General features: G+C 42.1%; 1 protein-coding gene across 1 annotated transcript in view; it reads right to left on the bottom strand.

The window, feature by feature from the left end:
* Positions 1-23,874, bottom strand: part of ADAM10 (ADAM metallopeptidase domain 10) — a 192,876-nt gene that overhangs the window by 28,483 nt on the left and 140,519 nt on the right. Inside the window, exons 5-8 of the mRNA XM_040413883.1 lie at positions 20,538-20,650; positions 17,913-18,065; positions 4,822-4,914; positions 3,525-3,708 (exon numbers count right to left, since the gene is read on the bottom strand). Of these exons, the coding sequence (XP_040269817.1) occupies positions 3,525-3,708; positions 4,822-4,914; positions 17,913-18,065; positions 20,538-20,650 (543 nt within the window). The remainder of the gene's footprint in view (positions 1-3,524; positions 3,709-4,821; positions 4,915-17,912; positions 18,066-20,537; positions 20,651-23,874) is intronic.

Raw genomic sequence — 23,874 nt, 5'->3', positions numbered from 1 at the left:
CTAATGTATTGTGATTGTCCATATTGCCTTCTTTGCTGGTTTGTTTCATTTTTCCATCATATTATACACTGCGTGTTTCCATGGTTACGGCCACCCTGCAATCCAGCAGTGGTGGACGTGCTTGCACACTACTGGAAAAAGCACCAGCCTATGTGCGCTCCCACAGTCCAGACCTTTTCCCTATAGTGTGCAAGCACGGCCACCTCTGATGGATTTCAGGGTGGTCGTAACCATGGAAACAAGCAGTTTATAACGTGATGGAAAAATAGATCCAGCCAGCAAAGGAGGCAATATGGACAATCACAATACGTAAGTACCATGTATTAACCTTCTCTATATGATAAATGCTATTTGCTGAAGTTAGACAGTCCCTGTAAGGACCATAGGACAAACTATGATTTTTATGCTAGATGTAACCTGTAAACAGCCAAATTTTTCCATATGCAGATGAGAGATTATAACGGGAACCGGTCACCTGGTTTAAGACCACTAAACCACCAGAACGCTATTATGCAGCTGGAGTTTAGGGTCCCAGACCTGCCCGCCCATCCATCACTCCATCCTCACAAAAGAAAGCCAATGAAACTTAGTCCAGGACTCTTCTATTGTGGCATTGGGCACATGTGCCCTGCGGTGATAATTCGAGGACGTTAGATCTTGCTTCACTGTGCACTTCTCAAGTGAATGGGGCTGAGCACAATACCAAGCACAGCCGCTATACAATTTATGGCGCTGTGCTTGGTAAGCTGAAGGCCGCAGCGCTCACAGGAGCTCCAGTTCCTTCTCAAACAGCTGATCAGCAGGGTCCTGGGTGTCAGTCCCCACTGATCAGATAATGATGACCTATCCTGAGGTCATCAGTATCAAAATCTCAGAAAACCCCTCAAAGTTCTAGGTGAGCGGTTACATTCTACTGACACCATATTAAAACTGATCAGAGAGAAATTCTAACAATTAAACCTGTACAGAAACAAATACATTAATAAAGCTATGGGCTTAGGGCACTTTAACACTAGCGTCGCTGGATTCCAGCAGGCAGTTCCGTCGCCGGAACTGCCTGCCAGATCCGGCAATCTGTATGCAAACGAATACCATTTGTAGACGGATCCGTCTGTCTCACAAATGTATTGCAATAACGGATCCGTATCTCCGATTGTCATCCGGAAAAAACGGATCCGGTATTTATCTTTTTCACATTTTTAAATGTCTGCGCAGGCGCAGACCGCAAAACCGGATCAGTTTTTCTGGAAAATTTAGGGCCGGATGTGGCATTAATGCATTTCAATGTAAAATGTTCCGGAAGTAAAGTGTTCTGGAATGGAGTGACTGAACTTTAGACATCCTGATGCATACTGAACGGATTGCTCTCCATTCAGAATGCATTAGGATAAAACTGATCAGTTCTTTTCCGGTATAGAGCCCCTAGGACGGAACTCAATACCGGAAAAGAAAAACGGTAGTGCGAAAGTACCCTTAAAGGGGTTGTCCAATCTGAACATTTATAGGATGTGCCATAAATGTTCGATAGGTGCAGTTCCCACCATCTCACGAACCAGGCCCCACTGTGAATGGGTACATGTGCGGCATCTTCTCCATTCACAGCTATGGGACTTGTGAAACTAGTAGAGCGAGCACACAGTGCTATATTCAGAAGTCCTACGGCTGTGACTGGAGAAAGCCGCACATGATCATTCATGGCGAGGCCTGTTTCTTGAGATAGTGGGAACCCCACTTAATAAAAATTTATGGTCTATCCTGTTGATATGTCAAATATCCAGACTGGAATACCCCTCTAATAATTTTTTTTTTTAAAGGTAACATTGTAATACATTGTCTTCAAAGGTTATTGTTTCATGAAACCAATTATTCCCTATTAGGAGACAACCTGTTTAACACAGATCTCGAGCCTCTTGACACCCACACATACTGTATGCAGGCATGTCCCCTGTCCTCTTCCTCTCATCTCTACATGTTAGTTTGGAGAATGTTACTTCCATAGTCAGATCCTTGTGTTTTTGCCTCCAATTTGCACAATGGGAAGACATCTCAACAGCCCAAAAGTACTCATATCTACAAATATCAATAGTCCTCTTCTTATATATGTCACTAGAAGCAGCTGGAAATTAACAAATATCTTAATCTGGCAACATATGCATTTTTGACTTTAAAGGGAACCTGTCTCCTGGATTTTGGGTATAGAGCTGAAGACATGGGCTGCTAGATGGGCGCTAGCACATCCGCAATATCCAGTCCCCATAGCTCTGTGTGCTTTTATTGTGTAAAAAAAAAAAAAGATTTTATAGATAGGTAAATTAACCTTAGACGAGCCCAGCACCGCCCACCGAGAAAGAGCCCAGCACCACCCACCGAGAAGGAGCCCAGCACCACCCACCGAGAAGGAGCCCAGCACCACCCACCGAGAAGGAGCCCAGCACCACCCCGCATCCTCCGAATCTCCTCCTTGCTCCCCGACGTCACAAAGCTAGAGCGCCGTAATCTTGCTATGTGCAAGCTAACGCATGCGCAGTTTGTTCCCTGAGGCAGATGCCAACACAGGGAAGGAACACTATGACGACACACATCGCGAGATTACGGCGCTCTAGCACTGACGTCGAGGAGCAAGGAGGAGATTCGGAGGATGCGGGGCGGTGCTGGGCTCCTTCACAGTGGCCGGGGCTGGGCTCCGTTAGTTGCCTCATTTACATATATATAAAATCATTTTTTTGGCACAATAAAAGCACAAAGAGCCATGGGGAAAGGATATTACAGATGCGCTAGCAGCGATCTAACAGCCCATGTCCTCAGCTGTATACCCAAAATCCACATGACTGCAATACATTTGTGGTAATGTCTGCGTGTAAATCTGTATATTCTCTTTTTCCCCCCACACCACATATACATTTAGCCTTTTAGGATAGAAAAAAACAGCTATCATCTACCCACACACCATCCTAAGGCACAAGAAAGTAGACAGTAAAGGCTGCAGACTCTGCATAGTGCAGCAGCATGTAAGTCACACACGTGTACAACTACAGCCCACTGCAAGGAAGGCCAAGGACACTCAGCCTTAAATCACACAAAGGGAGCAGAAATAGGCCTAGCTGTGAATACAGATATGCATCTGTCACCTAATACATTCTCTGGTGCCCTGCAATGGCCCTAGCAAATTAGGTCTGATATTTTACTTTTCATAAACCTATAAGAGACAGTTGTGAAATAATACATCAGGAGTCCAGGTGAGCTCCCCTTCAACAATATGCAGAATACAAGCAAAACAAGAAAATATTCCACTGGTCTACTACTCAAAAGCAAACTGGTAGAAATGGCATCATCGGGCAGGGAGGATGTAAGCGACTAAGTGGAGTCCGTAAGCCAAAATCCGCTAGCAAGCACTGTTTTTTATAACAGCGGTTTTCATTTATTTATTTATTTTATATATATATATATATATATATATATATATATATATATATATATATATATATATATACATATACACACACACATACACACACACACAGTACCTGAAGGGGCTCCAACCCATGCAAGGCCAAGGACACCATCATCAAAATCTCTGTCTGTAAATACATAGGCCAAGCAGTAATCATCATGGTTTTGTTCAGAGTTTAACTCAAGGAACTTCTCAACTCCAATATTTGGAAATCGGAAAGGATTTGAGGGATCTCTTTCATCAGCTGTAGTGTTGATCTGGGGGGGGGGGGGGAAAAAACGGCATAATAAAAACTGCTAAAAAAAACCAAAATAAAACATAACTAAAAAGACAGCACAAACTAAGGCCTCGTGCTCACAACCATATCCCCCCCACATTCTTTGTGGATTACATGCGGACCAATTCATTTTAATGGGACCACAAAAAATGCATTAACGTGTGCTATTCGTGTCCCTTTTGCGGACAAGAATAGGCATTTGTACCAAGGGGCCCGTGGAAATTGTGGGATACCACGGCCAGTATTTGTATTCTGTGGACCCGAGGTGTGCATGAGGTTTAAGGAGCAATCTGTTTTGCAGTAAAGTGAAACACCTCATCACTAATGCTAGTCTACGAGATGCCTGTAGGTCTCCTACATCATTTGCTGATCATGTGATACAAAGCAGCGCTGCCTCATGCTCCATCACTAGTAACATATGGTGAACAGTATTGGCTCAGCGGATCACGTGTGACCTTATGTCGGATTTTTTAATATGACATTTTCATTGAGAGGTGTAGGAGCAGCAGTTAATTTTGAAAGTTTTCTATGTGACAGTGAAAATGGTTCACTGTCACTTTCAGGTCAAGTTATACAACAGTTTTTTATACAAATTTGCACATATTACAGTACAAAGCAAGCTGCACAATCCCATTCCTTGCTAATTCAGTCAGATGATCTCTCTGCAGCCATTCTGGTTTTCTCCTGAGTGATCATCCAGCTCAATGGTGATCAAGTTAATGATAAACTTTGATTTCATCAGAACTGAGCTCAGAGGATTGTTCAGTAGAACACACAAGGGGCTGAAGATCGTTCTCTGGAGTGAGCAGAGAATGGGAGCGAGCAGCTTGCTACATACTGAAATACATGGAGCAGCAGGCGAAAAATTGTGCAATATTTAAAGTTAAAGTGTTCGATAAGTGCAAGGCAATAAAGAAATGATCCAAAAGTATCATTGCCTCAGCATCTAATGACCAGAGAAGTTTTAAAACTTCTGCAATTTGAATCTAAATACAAAGGATGTCCATAAGAATAAAACAGTACAGAAACACCAGTGAAGCCAGAACGGTGAAGCCTATCAGAAAGGGAATACAGGCTTTACAAAATTACTTACTCGAATACGCTTCACCATGAAGCTAATGTTTCGAATCCCCATGAAATCTGTTGATTGATAAATTGTATCAATGGCTTTCACGTGGCTGGATATCTGGTAAATGACAAAAATGCATTATATTATTTCACACAAAAATTAACCGGCAAATGCTGAGCTGCTTAGGAAGAAAAATAAAAGACACTGCACTTGTATTAACAATACCATATATAGCAGAGCTTACAGCAAATACAAGAAACCCGGGCCGGATAGCTTTGTAGCAGGATTCCTGCACACAAATATCCGACAAATTTGCAGAAGTAGCTGAGCTAAACTATCCGCCATATTATGATGGATGTAGGTAGATAAGCTAGAGAGACTGAGGATGTCCTTTGCATCTGAATGTCACTTGTGCAGTCCACATAACTATCTGAGGCTGGTTATGTCTCCTGAAACTAAAAGGTCACCATACACATTAGATAGAAGGCTGGTGGCAGGGCTGTGGAGTCGGTAAGCCAAAGCCCTTCAGACTCCTCAATTCACACCCCACCCTTCAGACTGCTCAATTCACACCCCACCCTTCAGACTCCTCAATTCACACCCCACCCTTCAGACTCCTCAATTCACACCCCACCCTTCAGACTCCTCAATTCACACCCCACCCTTCAGACTCCTCAATTCACACCCCACCCTTCAGACTGCTCAATTCACACCCCACCCTTCAGACTCCTCAATTCACACCCCACCCTTCAGACTCCTCAATTCACACCCCACCCTTCAGACTCCTCAATTCACACCCCACCCTTCAGACTCCTCAATTCACACCCCACCCTTCAGACTCCTCAATTCACACCCCACCCTTCAGACTCCTCAATTCACACCCCACCCTTCAGACTCCTCAATTCACACCCCACCCTTCAGACTCCTCAATTCACACCCCACCCTTCAGACTCCTCAATTCACACCCCACCCTTCAGACTTCTCAATTCACCCCCCCCCCCCCCAAACTACCACTCCCTCATACATGGCACATGTTTAAGTGATAATTTAAGCTTATTACCCTTATGATACAATAATCAAGCTATTTAGGTAGAACATAAAATATATTTATTGGCTACAACTTTAGAACACAAAAAACTTTAATAAATTGTAAATATGCGAAACGCTGCAGTAAGTGGTACCTTCGAAGGTCTGAAAAAGCATTTGCCTTGACACGTATAGCCCAATATTCATAAACCAGGCTCGTCACCTCTCCTGGCATGTCTGTTTCAGTAACTACTTGTTTCCCCATGTAAAAATGCTGGAACATCTATTCTTATCACTATATAGTGCCATTCCTCTATTGTTCCTACTAGATGTTTACGAACGAATTGCTAACAGCCGCCAATAAAGGTCCTTGACACTATCCAATCACTGCTGCTAGATGTACAGTCGTGGCCAAAAGTTTTGAGAATTACATAAATATTGGAAAAGTTGCTGCTTAAGTTTTTATAATAGCAATTTGCATATACTCCAGAATGTTATGAAGAGTGATCAGATGAATTGCATAGTCCTTCTTTGCCATGAAAATTAACTTAATCCCAAAAAAAACTTTCCACTGCATTTCATTGCCGTCATTAAAGGACCTGCTGAGATCATTTCAGTAATCGTCTTGTTAACTCAGGTGAGAATGTTGACGAGCACAAGGCTGGAGATCATTATGTCAGGCCGATTGGGTTAAAATGGCAGACTTGACATGTTAAAAGGAGGGTGATGCTTGAAATCATTGTTCTTCCATTGTTAACCATGGTGACCTGCAAAGAAACGCGTGCAGCCATCATTGCGTTGCATAAAAATGGCTTCACAGGCAAGGATATTGTGGCTACTAAGATTGCACCTCAATAAACAATTTATAGGATCATCAAGAACTTCAAGGAAAGAGGTTCAATTCTTGTTAAGAAGGCTTCAGGGCGTCCAAGAAAGTCCAGCAAGCGCCAGGATCGCCTCCTAAAGAGGATCGGAGTGCCACCAGTGCAGGGCTTGCTCAGGAATGGCAGCAAGCAGGTGTGAGCGCATCTGCATGCACAGTGAGGCGAAGACTTTTGGAAGATGGCCTGTTGTCAAGAAGAGCAGCAAAGAAGCCACTTCTCTCCAAAAAAAACATCAGGGACAGATTGATCTTCTGCAGAAAGTATGGTGAATGGACTGCTGAGGACTGGGGCAAAGTCATATTCTCCGATGAAGCCTCTTTCCGATTGTTTGGGGCATCTAGAAAAAGGCTTGTCCGGAGAAGAAAAGGTGAGCGCTACCATCAGTCCTGTCATGCCAACAGTAAAGCATCCTGACACCATTCATGTGTGGGGTTGCTTCTCATCCAAGGGAGTTGGCTCACTCACAATTTTGCCCAAAAACACAGCCATGAATAAAGAATGGTACCAAAACACCCTCCAACAGCAACTTCTTCCAACAATCCAACAACAGTTTGGTGAAGAACAATGCATTTTCCAGCATGATGGAGCACCGTGCCATAAGGCAAAAGTGATAACTAAGTGGCTCGGGGACCAAAACGTTGACATTTTGGGTCCATGGCCTGGAAACTCCCCAGATCTTAATCCCATTGAGAACTTGTGGTCAATCCTCAAGAGGCGGGTGGACAAACAAAAACCCACTAATTCTGACAAACTCCAAGAAGTGATTATAAAAGAATGGGTTGCTATTAGTCAGGAATTGGCCCAGGAGTTGATTGAGAGCATGCCCAGTCGAATTGCAGAGGTCCTGAAAAAGAAGGGCCAACACTGCAAATACTGACTCTTTGCATAAATGTCATGTAATTGTCGATAAAAGCCTTTGAAACGTATGAAGTGCGTGTAATTATATTTCACTACATCACAGAAACAACTGAAACAAAGATCTAAAAGCAGTTTAGCAGCAAACTTTGTGAAAACTAATATTTGTGTCATTCTCAAAACTTTTGGCCACGACTGTACATTGTGCAGGGACAGACCCCCAACGGGTAACACCCAGATGGACCTTTAATGCAGACTGCTAGCAATTTATTCCCAAGCTTCTAGCAGGAATAATAAAGGAATGGCCCAAGATAGAGTCAAAAACAGATAATCCAGAATTATTAAAAGCTGAATGGATGTACGGTAAGTACTAAACCAGACATGTCAGGAGGGGACAGGTCCTCTAAGTGTAGCTCTAATTAGAATATTTCTTCAATGAGAATCTAATGCAGAGCACCTATCCATCAGTATAATGAGTTATGACCCGTGACCTGGGTCCCAAGTACTACACACATTGCTGCGGAATAGGAAGGAAGGAAAAGTAAAGTGATCCGAGCATCAGATGTAGATAATTCCCACAGCTAATGGAAGCATTTCTTACATACTCCTACCACACACAATTATGGCTATGGCTTGGACATAGGACTTATTGTGTGATGGGTGGGATTTTGCCCTCTAGGACCCCCTTGATATAATCAAGCAGCTCATTTCTGCACTGCTGTTAAGATCCTATTAACTTACACAAAATTCTTCAGAACTAACCATGCTTTGAAAATAATATATTCCTGCGTAGCGTACCCGAGAAAGGAGTATAACACGATTATGTACCGCCGATTCCGTTCAGGTTCTAGTAGGATATTTGTCCCTCATTTAAATGGACACACGCTAAAGCCATGGTAAAGCACATCGCCAGTGCAGGCAGTGCTTAAAAGGAGGATCCATCATGCTGAAAAGGACTTAATACATTATGTTCCTTCACGAGATACATCCTCCCTTTACGGCTGCCACTTTCAATTTAGCTTTAAGTGTTCGGACGAAGCATAACAGTATTATTTTATAAGACTTTTACCCTAGGGATTTCCAATCCTAAATGTTTGAGAGCCATTTACATTTCCTTTGTGTGGCTGGGTTAGTTCTAGTAAGAAGACAGGCTAAATTCATCCCTCGACTACAACACACAGAAGGAAGGAAGGAAGGAAACGCTCCAGCAAGGAGGACAAAATGGATATTCACACTTTTTAATAAAAATTACCATTGAAAAGCAAAGCATGGGACTGAACCTACAGTCCATTACAGTAATGATCTCTCAAGAGACGCCGACTGCAGCTGGATGATAATGTGTTCGGAAACACTAAGGGTCAGACATATTAAAACTTTCTGCACCTGAGGAGAGAGTTGGATCAGGGGAACGCAAGACGAGAAAGAAAAGGAGGAAAATGTTCAGTCCATACAATAGCAAGGATACAAGGGACGGGAGCGAGGAGTTATATACCCCAGTGAGGCCCTTCAATTGTCAATTTAATTACAGGAGATAAGAGATCGCAGATAAAAACGCCAGTCATTGAACCTTCACATACAGCCAGCACAAGGAGGAAACAACCAGGATTTTATTAACCTTGCGTTTGTCTTAGTTCAGCAAGAAACCAAAGTCAACTCTTAATTTACATTAGACTAAAGAAAAACCATCAACCCCCGAAGATGCCGGCAGAGAGTCACTGTAGATGTAAAGCGCTATATTGTCCGTAGTCATGAATAGGCCTTCACAGAGGAGAATGGCAAATCTCCGAGAATTTAACTAGTCTTTTAGAAAGATTAGAAGTTAAAGGGGTTGTTCAGGAGACCAGCGTACCAGAGTCACCTGAGTGATTGAAGAGGTCTCATCTGAGGTCTGAATGGAGGTCGTATGAACACTGGGGAGGTCTGAGCTGAGGTCACATTGGAGGTATTAACATTGGAGGTCTGATATGAGGTCAAATGAAAAATATTTTTCTCATTTTCCTCCTCTAAAACCTAGGTGCATCTTATAGGCAGGTGCGTCTTCCAGGGTGACACATACAGTACATCTACACAGCTGTGTTGGGGCTCATTTTATTTTTTGCAGGGTGATCTGTATATATATATATATTTTATTTTTTTACGTACAGGATAAATAGATTTTAATAGTTTGGGCATTTTGGGGCACAGTGGTATATCTATCTTTTTTACTGCTTATATATTTAAATATGAGGGAAGGGGGGGATGATTTTAGTTATACTTTGTTTAATATTTTTAAAAGCTTTTTTTTTTCTCTTCATCTTTTTACAGTTAGGGGACTAGCGATCCTTAGATCTCTTGTCCTATAGAATTCAATGCATTGCCATTGCAGCCTATAGCACATTTAGAATTTTCCTATGGAAACCTGCCACAGAAAAGAGAATTAGAAAATAAACCATTTTAACTTGTTAAAACTTTTCTGGTGGTTTAATAAAGTAGAGACTTTAATAGTCTATTGTAATAGGGGTTAATAGTTTACACTTTGCTCCTGTTAACCAGATCGCGTCATCTTCAGACCACCGAAACAAACAGTAATGGCACTTGTTGTCAAACGAGGGGGGTAAATGTGTCTCCTATCATGTGCACCATGTATACTGCTCTGCAGTTTGTTCTGCCATATGTATGTAAAGTACTCTTACTGTCTCCATGGCATTATACTAATATACACACACAGTTCTGCTGCATGCACACTATATCTCTCTCTATATATAAAGGACATATGTGTATGTATGTATGCATGCATGCATGTTCGTTCCGCGATCAATCAAAAATGCAACCATTGATTTCAAGAAAACTGGGTATACACATCCCTTGCTACCTGGAAAAAAATCTTGTGGGGGTCACAGCTCTCTAGCACGTACCGCGTTCCTCCTGAGATATTCCCCCAAAAATACAAATATGGCACATCACATGACCTACATTAGCCAATAGAAGCCCGCAGGTCTTTCTCTTCATATCCCAACTGCCATTCACACGGTCACATGTCCCTTATCAGCCAATAGAAGCTCGCAGGTCCAGTGTCGCATGTCCCTTATCAGCCAATAGAAGCTCGCAGGTCCTTAGTCTCCACATACACACCAGTTTTACATCAGGTTTCCATAACAACCCAGCCATTTTTCTTCACTGCTGTAGCTGAGCTTTAAAAGGGGCAGGGCGTTGTGGATGACACTGTTAAGGGAGCAGAGTGCTGTGGATGTCACAGTTCAGGGGCAGGTAGGGTGGCTGCTGTGGAGGTCACCGTTAACGGGACGGTTTGCTATGGAGGTCAGTGTTAATGGGCATGGTGCTGTAGAGGTCACTGTTAAAGGGAACCTGTCGCCTCTACTATGCTACCCCCACTGAGCGTTTCTAAATGTTCATTGTGTTACCCTAAACATATAAATTACACTTTTAATTTCATTCGCAGACGAATTCATTAAGTATTATGCATTTATGTACTTCCCGCCTTTTATGCAAATTAACATAAAAAGAGTCATATCTTACTTGTGTGACCAGAGAAGAGTCATATTTTCAAGCTCTGACTAATCTCAGGTTAATTTGCATATGTATCAAATCTGTTTTTTTACACGATAAAAGCGCACAGAGCTATGGGGACTGGGTATTGTGGATCTGCTAGGGGCCATCTAGCAACCCATGTCCTCAGCTCTATACACAAAATCCCGGTGACAGGTTCCCTTTAAGGACTCATGCACACGGCCGAGAGTGGTCCGTGGTAACCCGGCCAGGATTCCTGCTGACAGCAGGAGCGTACAGAGTCATTGGTTGCCATGACGCCGTGCGCTTCATGCAGCTTCTGCTGTACAGTAATACACTCATCCTTCTGCTAGTGTGTGTGTATGTATATATATATATATATATATATATATATATATATATATATATATATATATATATATACACTGCTCAAAAAAATAAAGGGAACACAAAAATAACACATCCTAGATCTGAATTAATTAAATATTCTTCTGAAATACTTTGTTCTTTACATAGTTGAATGTGCTGACTACAAAATCACACAAAAATAAAAAAATGGAAATCGAATTTTTCAACCCATGGAGGTCTGGATTTGGAGTCACCCTCAAAATTGAAGTGGAAAAACACACTACAGGCTGATCCAACTCTGATGTAATGTCCTTAAAACAAGTCAAAATGAGGCTCAGTAGTGTGTGTGGCCTCCACGTGCCTGTATGACCTCCCTACAACGCCTGTGCATGCTCCTGATGAGGTGGTGGACGGTCTCCTGAGGGATCTCCTCCCAGACCTGGACTAAAGCATCTGCCAACTCCTGGACAGTCTGTGGTGCAACGTGACGTTGGTGGATAGAGCGAGACATGATGTCCCAGATGTGCTCAATTGGATTCAGGTCTGGGGAACGGGCGGGCCAGTCCATAGCATCAATGCCTTCGTCTTGCAGGAACTGCTGACACACTCCAGCCACATGAGGTCTAGCATTGTCTTGCATTAGGAGGAACCCAGGGCCAACCGCACCAGCATATGGTCTCACAAGGGGTCTGAGGATCTCATCTCGGTACCTAATGGCAGTCAGGCTACCTCTGGCGAGCACATGGAGGGCTGTGCGGCCCTCCAAAGAAATGCCATCCCACACCATTACTGACCCAATGCCAAACCGGTCATGCTGGAGGATGTTGCAGGCAGCAGAACGTTCTCCACGGCGTCTCAAGACTCTGTCACATGTGCTCAGTGTGAACCTGCTTTCATCTGTGAAGAGCACAGGGCGCCAGTGGTGAATTTGCCAATATTGGTGTTCTCTGGCAAATGCCAAACGTCCTGCACGGTGTTGGGCTGTAAGCACAACCCCCACCTGTGGACGTCGGGCCCTCATATCACCCTCATGGAGTCTGTTTCTGACCGTTTGAGCAGACACATGCATATTTGTGGCCTCCTGGAGGTCATTTTGCAGGGCTCTGGCAGTGCTCCTCCTGTTCCTCCTTGCACAAAGGCGGAGGTAGCGGTCCTGCTGCTGGGTTGTTGCCCTCCTACGGCTTCCTCCACGTCTCCTGATGTACTGGCCTGGCTCCTGGTAGCGCCTCCATGCTCTGGACACTATGCTGACAGACACAGCAAACCTTCTTGCCACAGCTCGCATTGATGTGCCATCCTGGATAAGTTGCACTACCTGAGCCACTTGTGTGGGTTGTAGACTCCGTCTCATGCTACCACTAGAGTGAAAGCACCGCCAGCATTCAAAAGTGACCAAAACATCAGCCAGGAAGCATAGGAACTGAGAAATGGTCTGTGGTCACCACCTGCAGAACCACTCCTTTATTGGGGGTGTCTTGCTAATTGCCTATCATTTCCACCTGTTGTCTATCCCATTTGCACAACAGCATGTGAAATTGATTGTCACTGAGTGTTGCTTCCTAAGTGGACAGTTTGATTTCACAGAAGTGTGATTGACTTGGAGTTACATTGTGTTGTTTAAGTGTTCCCTTTATTTTTTTGAGCAGTGTATATATATATATATATATATATATATATATATATATATATATATATATATATATATCACAAACAGACAGTACAGACCAAAAGTTTGGACACACCTTCTCAAAGAGTTTTCTTTATTTTCATGACTATGAAAATTGTAGATTCACACTGAAGGCATCAAAACTATGAATTAACACATGTGGAATTATATACATAAACAACTGAAAATATGTCATATTCTAGGTTCTTCAAAGTAGCCTTCTTTTGCTTTGATTACTGCTTTGCACACTCTTGGCATTCTCTTGATGAGCTTCAAGAGGTAGTCCCCTGAAATGGTTTTCACTTCACAGGTGTGCCCTGTCAGGTTTAATAAGTGGGATTTCTTGCCTTATAAATGGGGTTGGGACCATCAGTGGCGTTGAGGAGAAGTCAGGTGGATACACAGCTGATAGTCCTACTGAATAGACTTTAAGAAATGAAGGTCAGTCAGTCAGCCGAAAAATTGGGAAAACTTTGAAAGTAAGGGCTATTTGACCATGAAGGAGAGTGATGGGGTGCTGCGCCAGATGACCTGGCCTCCACAGTCACCGGACCTGAACCCAATCGAGATGGTTTGGGGTGAGCTGGACCGCAGAGTGAAGGCAAAAGGGCCAACAAGCGCTAAGCATCTCTGGGAACTCCTTCAAAACTGTTGGAAGACCATTTCAGGTGACTACCTCTTGAAGCTCATCAAGAGAATGCCAAGAGTGTGCAAAGCAGTAATCAAAGCAAAAGGTGACTACTTTGAAGAACCTAGAATATGACATATTTTCAGTTGTTTCACACTTGTTTGTTATGTATGTAATTCCACATGTGTTAATTCATAGTTTTGATGCCTTCATAGTCATGAAAATAAAGAAAACTCTTTGAATGAGGAGGTGTGTTTAAACTTTTGGTCTGTACTAATATATATATATATATATATATATATATATATATATATATATATATATCATACACACACCCATTTCTCTGCGTCACACATACACTACAGGTGAAACTTGAAAAATCTGAATATCGTGCAATTTATTTCAGTAATGCAACTTAAAAGGATTTGCATTAATGCAACTTAAAATTTGAATATTGTGAAAAGGTTCAATATTCTAGGCTCAAAGTGTCACACTCTAGTCAGCTAATTAATCCATACGCCCTGAGCAAAGGGGACCTGAGATTGTGACACTGGGGCTTTCATAAGCGGTAAGCCATAATCATCCAAATTATAACAAATAAAGGCTTGAAATATCTCACTTTACATGTAATGAGTCTATCTCATATGTTAGTTTTACCTTTTGAGTTGCATTACTGAAAAAAATGAACTTTGCACGATATTCTAATTTTTCGAGTTTCACCTGTATACCCAAAGCACTGCAACGTGCACAGTAGATACACACAAAGCAATGCAACCTGTACAATAGATACACATTAGTACAAAAGTAAGTTACAAAGAAATGGCGTAAAGAAACAAAGCCCCTAACTAGAGCTTAACTCAGAAAATAACTAGAGAACCTATAAAAGGACACTGAGAACTACTAAGCTAAAAAATATTATTTTATTGAGTATATAATAAAAACATACAAGGAGATGACAGACAAATGCAGAAAAGTGCAGTACAATCCTGGGAGAGTTTATCAAGTACAACAGTATGATAAGGTGAGTGACCTAAATGTAAACGCCTATAAGTAGAAAAACTACTATATAAAATATATATTGAAAAGAGTATCCACTATTGATGAGAGTGCATGTAATAGCATCAAATATAAAGTGCAAGTGCATGCTATAATATAAGCAAAAAAAGAGATAGCAACTCTCCAATGTGGGTCTTTTGAATGTATACATATATATCTATTCAGCCAAATACAGCAAACAGTAAAGTGCATGTGCAAGCTGCAGAAAGTAATAGAGAAAAAATAACCAATGTTGGTTCAAAAGGCAGAAAACCGCAACAAGTTACATCAACCATGCAAATCCACAGGAAGACTGCACACCCCGACGCACGTTTCGATTTGAAACCTTCCTCTGGGGGTACTGCACTTTTCTGCATTTGTCTGTCATCTCCTTGTATGTTTTTAATTATATACTCAATAAAATAATATTTTTTAGCTTAGTAGTTCTCAGTGTCCTTTTATAGGTTCTCTACAATAGATACACAGTAGATCGGGCAAAGTGCTCTATGAGCTCTCTGCCGGATCATCAACAGGTATATTTATCATCTTGGTAAACATGCTTCTTATAGTACAAATGATATAATTGTATATGAATTATAAATATGGCAATGTAGTACTCTGTGGCCTGTTTACTATATAATCCACATAAAAAACTGAAATATTCCATTTGTTATACTAGCCACTAAAACAGCAACAAGATGTGGACACGTCCTAGTTGCTTTGCTGTGCAGACTGGAAGAAAGGAGTATTCTCAAATCTCAATATCATTAGATGGTGGGTTCTTTTAGTCACAGGTGACACAGTTTATACCCAGATAAGGCCAGCATGACAAGACTGTAAATACAGATATATAAAAATTAAAGATGGGACGAGGGATTCGTCGAATCCACGAATCCCTCGAATCTTGCTGGATTCATGGACTCGAATCCCGACATAAAGTACCGGATACAAATCCGACGAATCCCGGTGGTGCCCAGACTGGTGGTGGCAGCGGCGGGAGAGGAGTTTCCTTTCCCTGTTCCTCTGATAGGCTGCCAGCACAAGGCCGGCAGCCTATCAGAGGCCGATGCAGGCGGCGCGATGACATCATCGCGCCGCCTGAGCTGTACAGCGCGGGACACAGGCCAGAAGAGGCCTGCATCGCAGCGGAGGTAAGTAAAAAATTTTTTTAGCTGTTACTGGCACATTGGCGAGGGGGAGAGGTGAGAGGCACTATGATACTACTGGCACATTATGGGGGGAGAGGTGAGAGGCACTATGATACTACTGGCACATTATGGGGGGAGAGGTGAGAGGCACTATGATACTACTGGCACATTATGGGGGGAGATGGCACTATGATACTACTGGCACATTATGGGGGGAGATGGCACTATGATACTACTGGCACATTATGGGGGGAGATGGCACTATGATACTACTGGCACATTATGGGGGGAGATGGCACTATGATACTACTGGCACATTATGGGGGGAGATGGCACTATGATACTACTGGCACATTATGGGGGGAGATGGCACTATGATACTACTGGCACATTATGGGGGGAGATGGCACTATGATACTACTGGCACATTATGGGGGGAGATGGCACTATGATACTACTGGCACATTATGGGGGGAGATGGCACTATGATACTACTGGCACATTATGGGGGGAGATGGCACTATGATACTACTGGCACATTATGGGGGGAGATGGCACTATGATACTGGCACATTATGGGGGGAGATGGCACTGATACTGGCACATTATGGGGGGAGATGGCACTATGATACTGGCACATTATGGGGGGAGATGGCACTATGATACTGGCACATTATGGGGGGAGATGGTACTATGATACTGGCACATTGGTGGGGGGGGTGGCACTATAATACTGGCACATTGGTGGGGGGGTGGCACTATGATACTGGCACATTGGGGGGGAGATGGCAGTATGATACTGGCACATTATGGGGGGAGATGGCACTATAATACTGGCACATTATGGGGGGGTGGCACTGATACTGGCACATTGGGGGGAGATGGCACTGATACTGGCACATTGGGGGGAGATGGCACTATGATACTGGCACATTGGGGGGAGATGGCACTATGATACTGGCACATTATGGGGGGAGATGGCACTATAATACTGGCACATTATGAGGGGTGGCACTATGATACTGGCACATTGGGGGGGGAGATGGCACTATGATACTGGCACATTGGGGGGGGGGGGATGGCACTATGATACTGGCACATTGGGGGGGGGGGGGGGGGGAGATGGCACTATGATACCGGCACATGAGGGGGAGGAGAGAGGCACTCCGCACTTGATACTGGCACATGGGGGGAGGAGAGAGGCATTTGATACTGGCACATTATTGGGTGGCACTGTGGGGGCATCTACTGAGGCCACAAAGAAGGAGAATTTTATATGGGGGGCTCTGTGTGGTACTAGTATTATCAGGGGTATTATCTGTTTCTGCAATATAGTATTGGGGAGCACAGCGGCACAGTATTAGGGGTGTTAGGATGATTTGTCCAGAAGATGGGAGGATGATGGAAAAGTAGTAAACTGAGATTTTTTATTTTTTTTGTCAAACTGCAGAGACGAAAAATGGCTGAAAAATGGTGGTCTGGTCTGAAAGGAGAATATGAGGAAAGAGAACATCTACATCAAAGAAGACATCGCTGGATGTAAGAGGTATGTGGCGCTGTATTACCCTGTATGTTCTGTAGTGATAGGAGCAGGGGCGTAACGATCGCGGTCATATAGGGTGCGACCGTGACTGGGAGGTGGAGGTTCAGACAAACTGACGCGGTCTGACTTTGTTTCTTACACCGTTCACACAATTATGTACAGGATTCGTAGGATTCGAGATTCGATATATTCGAGAACCTTTTCGGATTTGAAAAAAATTGGATTCGTCCCACCTCTAATAAAAATACTTAGAAAACTGGCCAAATGCACCCCATATTTAGAAAAATCGGCTGACAAAATCTAGGTTTCTACATTTTGTCTTAATATTTTCTTTAATACCCTAGAAAATAAAAGTGGGCAAGAAAATTTCTTACAAAGACATGTCGTTATGAACAGATTTAAAACGCACCAGTCATCATGGAAACCCAAACAATTTGCATGTAGCACAGCAATCTCAATATGCAAGGGATGTTACCTGTGCAATCACCGCTTCCCTTTCATCACCATATCTCCTGAAGAACAGATGGTCAGTCTGGATGAAGAGCTGGCAGGTGTTTTTCTCTGCCTGTGCTGCGCGTTTCTTCCTAAGGATGACTGGGCCAGACTCCTCATGCTCTTCTAAGTGTTCCTAATGGGAAGGACAGATAAAAGCATTAACAATCAGACTGCTTCTACTATAGTCAAAGTACGAATGGATAGCACAATCACCAATTGGATCTAGTGTGCTAAAATAATTGGTATTCGACAGGTCTAAAAATAAACTGATCAGCAGTGTAATGTATATATCTAGAAAAAATGCATTTGAATAATATTCTCTTATTCTGAGAAACTAAAGTAAACAGCAAAACTGAGACTTCAATTTACATTTTAACTCAGAAGACATAAAATATGGACTTGTCTATCTTTCCTTTAACTGGTACCTGTTACCATCTGGCTTTTTCGCACAAATCAGCAGCAAGTGTAAATACTGTATACGAAAATCTGTAATATTATGAGGGAACGGTGGTCTCTTCCTCACCTTCCAGCAGCCTGCAAATCCCCTTTCCCTGCTTGTAGGTACACCGTAAATGTTCAGAAACCTTAGCCCCCAAAAAATCCATCTGCAGTAATTCAGTAAAAGAGTAATGAGCAGGGGGAGGAGGGGGATACGGCTGCAGGTCCTCTGTTTCTATGAGACTGCATGCTGGGGAGACTTCTGAATGGCACAGAATGCTGTGCACAGCACTATGGGATGTGTGGGCAGCAGGAAACAAATGCAAAGTAAAGATCAGACCAGGAAGAGTATATCCATAAACACACAAAAAACAAGCAGGTGGAAGCCACTTAAAATGATGGAAACTAAGGATACATTTGGAAAGTGTGGTTAAATGATGGTTCATTGAAGTTACTATGCAATTTGTGTCAAAACACAGTATTGGAAGATCATGGCAAAACTATGCCAACAGATGCGGTTGGGGGTACAAGGTATGGGCGCGTTAGATTTAAATTCCTAATGCTTTTGTTCTCCCAGGAAGGAGTCAACAGTGACTCATAGTATTCATTGAGTAAGTGTGTATACATAGATCACTGTCAGTCACTGATTACACCTCTGCCGTTTACTGGGAGCTGTTCACAGGGGTAGTATTAAAGGCTATGTACACCTTTGGTGCAATTTTTTTATTATTATTCTTGCATTGTACTCATTTTGAGCTAAAAGATTTTTTTTTTCAATTGGTCTTTATTAAAAATGTTGAACTACTGTCTTTGTGCAGCCTTAAGTTTATCTGGTAGCAGGATCTGAATTTTCACTCTGTTCCATCAGGCTGCTCACCTGACGGGCTCCTTGCCTCTGACCTTATGAACACTCATAGCTCATAATTTTTATCTTACTCATAAGAGTGTGGCTTAAATAAGTCACAAAAAGAGACAGGAAAAAAGGCGGCACTCAGCAAATAACGTGGAATCTTCCTTTTATTTATCCAGGTGGGTTACATGCATATGCGTAGCAGGGAGTGCAGACAAGGGCCACAAACTCACTGTGGTGAGGTACGCTTGTCCACCCTTCTTGCTACGCATATGTATGTCACCCACCGGGATTAATAAAAAATAGGAAAATTCCACATTATTTGGTGAGTGACTCCTTTTTCTTGTTTCTTTTTGTGGCCTATATTACTTTCTTCCACTCAGGGCTGAGCACCGCCGAAGTGGATATATGGACCCGGGTCTCGGACTGACCCACAGAAACATTACCATACTGAGGGGTCATAGTAGTGCCATCCTATTTAATGCTACTATTATTTGGTGGATAAAAAAACGTGTCTATGACCTTTAAGTAATTTAGATATATGGTGTATTAGATGAAAACAGGAAGTAAAAAGTACAATTCACACAGCTATAAAAAACAAACAAAAAAACTTAACCCTTTGTGAGAGAACAGCACAATATTTTTAATAAAGACCGATGTTTTTTTGAAAAAAAAAAAAAAGTGCAAATCATAAAAAAAAACGGCCCCCAAAGCTGCACATAGCCTTTGGGAACCTGTCACCGGGATTTTGTGTATAGAGCTGAGGACATGGGTTGCTAGATGTCCGCTAGCACATCCACAATACCCAGTCCACATAGCTCTGTGTGCTTTTATTGTGTAAAAAAAAAAAGATTTGATACATACGCAAATTAACCTGAGATAAGTCCTGTCCCTGAGATGAGTCAGGGACAGGACTCATCTAAAGTTAATTTGCAAAAGTATCAAATAGTTTTTTTTTTTTTACACAATAAAAGCACACAGAGCTATGGGGACTGGGTATTGTGGATGTGCTATCGGCCATCTAGCAACCTATGTCCTCAGCTCTATACACAAAATCCCAGTGACAGGTTCCCTATAAGCAAAAACAAAAAACAGAGACATAAATGTATAAATTACAAGTTTTTCTGAATGTTTTCTCTCTCATATATATATATATATATATATATATATATATATATATATATATATATATATATATATGATCTGCTCTGCTCATCCTGCTCTATAAAATGCAGTGCAATCTGCAAGCAGCATTTTTTGGTGATCCTCTTCAAGCAGAACGCTGAAGAATCACTGAGCCAACAACAAGGCCCTTACCTGTTTGTGAGCGTCACTTTGTTCATTTTGAGCCGACATCTGAAATGCTTTCATCCTTTCAAACACAGAATGATCTGCACATCCCCCCTGAGCTCCATATTTATGAGGATATTCTGTGAAGAAGAAATTCAAGAAGGTTACACAAACCTTCCAAGGTTGACAAAGAACTTTTGAGGAGAACAGCACAATAATCATCCCAGGTGCTTTCATACATAAAAAGTCCTACTAACTGGAAGAGACGTTATTGCATATGAAACAATATATACAGTATTAATTCTGTAAACATACACAAATGGCAAAGCAACTCAAAAGATGAAAGTACTGTCAGGGTCAGAGGTGTACAACATGTGGTCCTAGAAAAGCAATATGGCCACAGTGTGCAACATCATAAGGAATTTGAGGTTGAAAGATAATTGCAGCATATTACATTTCAGTTTTAGTAAATACTTTTTCACGTAATAATTTTGATAACCGTGTTCGTATATTATTTCCCCTAAAATGTAAACAAACTATTCTAAACATCTTTCTTTATTCACTATCGAGTATAAGCATCACTGGCAGAAACACACACACTTACACGCCTTGGCATGTCATCAATGATGTTATTCATGGTTGTCAGAGGAATGTTCTTCCAGGCTGAATGCACTTGGGCACACAAATCATCAAGATCTCCTGCTTATACCTTATAGCTTGTACTTCTTGGCATTACAATTTCAATGTTGAAGAGTGCATAAAATGTATACAATATTCCAATATTCTCTCTGTATTAAAGGGAACCTGTCACCCCCTTCTACCCTATACACTAATAGTATATACACTCACATTGTTTAACATACATTTACCTCTCTCTAAGGCCTCATGCACACCACCGTTGCCCGACCGTGACCGTATTGCGGGTCTGCAATATGCAGACCCTGCATCTTGTGAATGGGTCTGCAATCCAGAAGGTCCGGTGCGGAATGGAGGCACAGAACCCACCGGACGCACCATGGTGTGCTTCTATCCATGCCTCCGCATCGCAAAAAAGTAGTGCATGCACTACTTTTTTGCGGTGCGGACGGATCACAAACCCATTCAATTTGAATGGGTCTGGATCAGTCTATGGAATCCGCACGGATGTTGCCCGTGCATTGGGGACGGCATATTGCGGTCCACAATGCACGGAATGGCCATGTGCATGAGGCTTAATCATGTTACAAAGTTGACTCTTTAGCCGCAAAATTTGCTATGACACATGTAAATTACGAGAGTCCGATGGATGCAACATGCATGAGATCAGTCTGATGTCTTCAGGCTCATTATGCTAGTCTCCCTCCCCCGTGGCATCAGGTCCCAACTACTACAGATTCAACATGCAGGCGCGAGATTTCTAGCGAGAGTTGAACTAAAGTAGGCGCTTCTCATGGAAAAAAGGCTGTGTTTCAAAAACTGCAAGGCTATGGTGTGATGAGGATGTAACGCTAACCATCATAAACGGTGAGAAAACAGTTTTACATTAAAACATGTAAATAAAAGGTAAATAAAAAAAATGGTGGTTATTAGACTGCATAGACAGTTTATTTGGCGACATGTGACAGATAGAGCGCTCCCACAAAAATTTTAATTCTGTGACGTGTTAGAAAGGTACATGATGTAAACTGTAGTGAAGGTAATTTTCTTACGAGTGACTGAATTAGTGAGTTACAACCTCCCTTCTGATCCTCAGCTCTGTCATGTGACTAGCACTCTGACTTTCCAAATAACACCATCTCATGTGTGGACAGGAAGTCAGTTTCTCTATGTATTCCTATGGGAGCCTCACTCTCAGTCTCATAGGAATAAACTGAAATAACTGACTTCCTGAGTTGTGTCAGCTGAAGATCAAAGTGATGGTCAGATGACACAGCTGAGGATCAGAAGGGAGGTTATAACTCACAGATATAGTCACTGGTAAGAAGATTACCATTACTACAGTTTACATCATGTACAGTCCCAACAGGTCAGAGAATAAACATTTTGTGGCAGTGCTTCTTTAAGTCATAAAGGTTTTCATGATTTCCTAATGATTTACTGTCAAGGGATAACAATCTCTCCTGGTCATGCAGTGGGTACAGCTCTGACAACTACTCTAATAGGTCAGGCAATTGTGTGTCAATCACATTGCCCAGATTTCTTGAAAAAGTAGGAAAAATAAATAAATAAAACTATTTCAACACCCAGAGAACATGGAAGATAAGAGGGAAGGATACAGACTGTATACTGATAAATTGTACAACTTATTAAACAATGAATTCTCTTTATTCATACCGTAAAGCCCCAAGGGACTTTAGAATTATTGAATCACTCTGGAAAGTACAATATTTTCCAGGCCTTCAATAGATGTCTAATATTCTGTAAGGTGATGTGAACACAGATGAGTAAAGAGACAGGATTTCCAAGAAAATAAAAATCACCGAATAAGCACCGTATTGTTAAAAATTCTTGAAAAATAAAAATCAAAAGGTGGACATAATCAGACAGGACAAAAGTTTTCAACAGAGGTTGTCTCAGACCACCAATCCAGTAAAAGGCGTTGTCTCAGGGTGAAAACCCTTTAATGTTCCAGCCACATATAGCACAAACACTGCAGCTTTTCCATAGGGGATTTGCTTGTGGAAAATCTGAAGCGGAAGAAAAATGTACCAAATGGTTTGTTTTGTAGGCAGATTTTGTAGCAGAAACTGAAATCGCAATGAAAATCTGCGCCACATGTCCATTTCAGCTGCAGTTTGTGAATACCCACACAACTTGACCCAGATAAGCAGCATATTTTTTGCTGCAGAATTTACCCTTTACAATGCAAAGAGCGGAATCTTTGCCAAATCCACAGCATTTCCACAATGAATTCCACAGCATTTTGTGGGGATTTTGCCGCTGGGCAGACGTGCCACCCGTGCCCCTACCTTTAAATACTACGTTATTGCTGTGGGAATCCACATCTGCCTACAGATTCATGTAGCGATCGAGTTGGCCAGCACTCTGTTCTTGATCACAGAGTTGGGGTCCTGGTCAAGGACCCCGTCAATGACATCCACATACATCAAATGGAACCGGGTTGTCATTGTGAGTCAACTTCTAAGATTTCCTTTTTTTTTTTCATTTTTGTCAAAATTATCAACTACAGGAATCCTTTAAATGGAGTTCAATGCACCAAATCATAAAATAGAAGGCAGACAGGCCACGTTATACAAAAAAGGTTTCAATGGACCTAGAAAGGAGAAAAGTCAGAAACTGAAAAGCTATTGCAGCTCTGAACCAAAGTTCCATTAACCGAAAAATGACATTTTTGCAAGAGGCTATTTATAATGTTAAAAGGATC

The sequence above is a fragment of the Bufo bufo genome, chromosome 1 (assembly GCF_905171765.1).
Source record: "Bufo bufo chromosome 1, aBufBuf1.1, whole genome shotgun sequence".
NCBI classification, from domain to species: Eukaryota; Metazoa; Chordata; class Amphibia; order Anura; family Bufonidae; genus Bufo; species Bufo bufo.
This window is presented reverse-complemented; position numbering and strand designations above follow the sequence as displayed.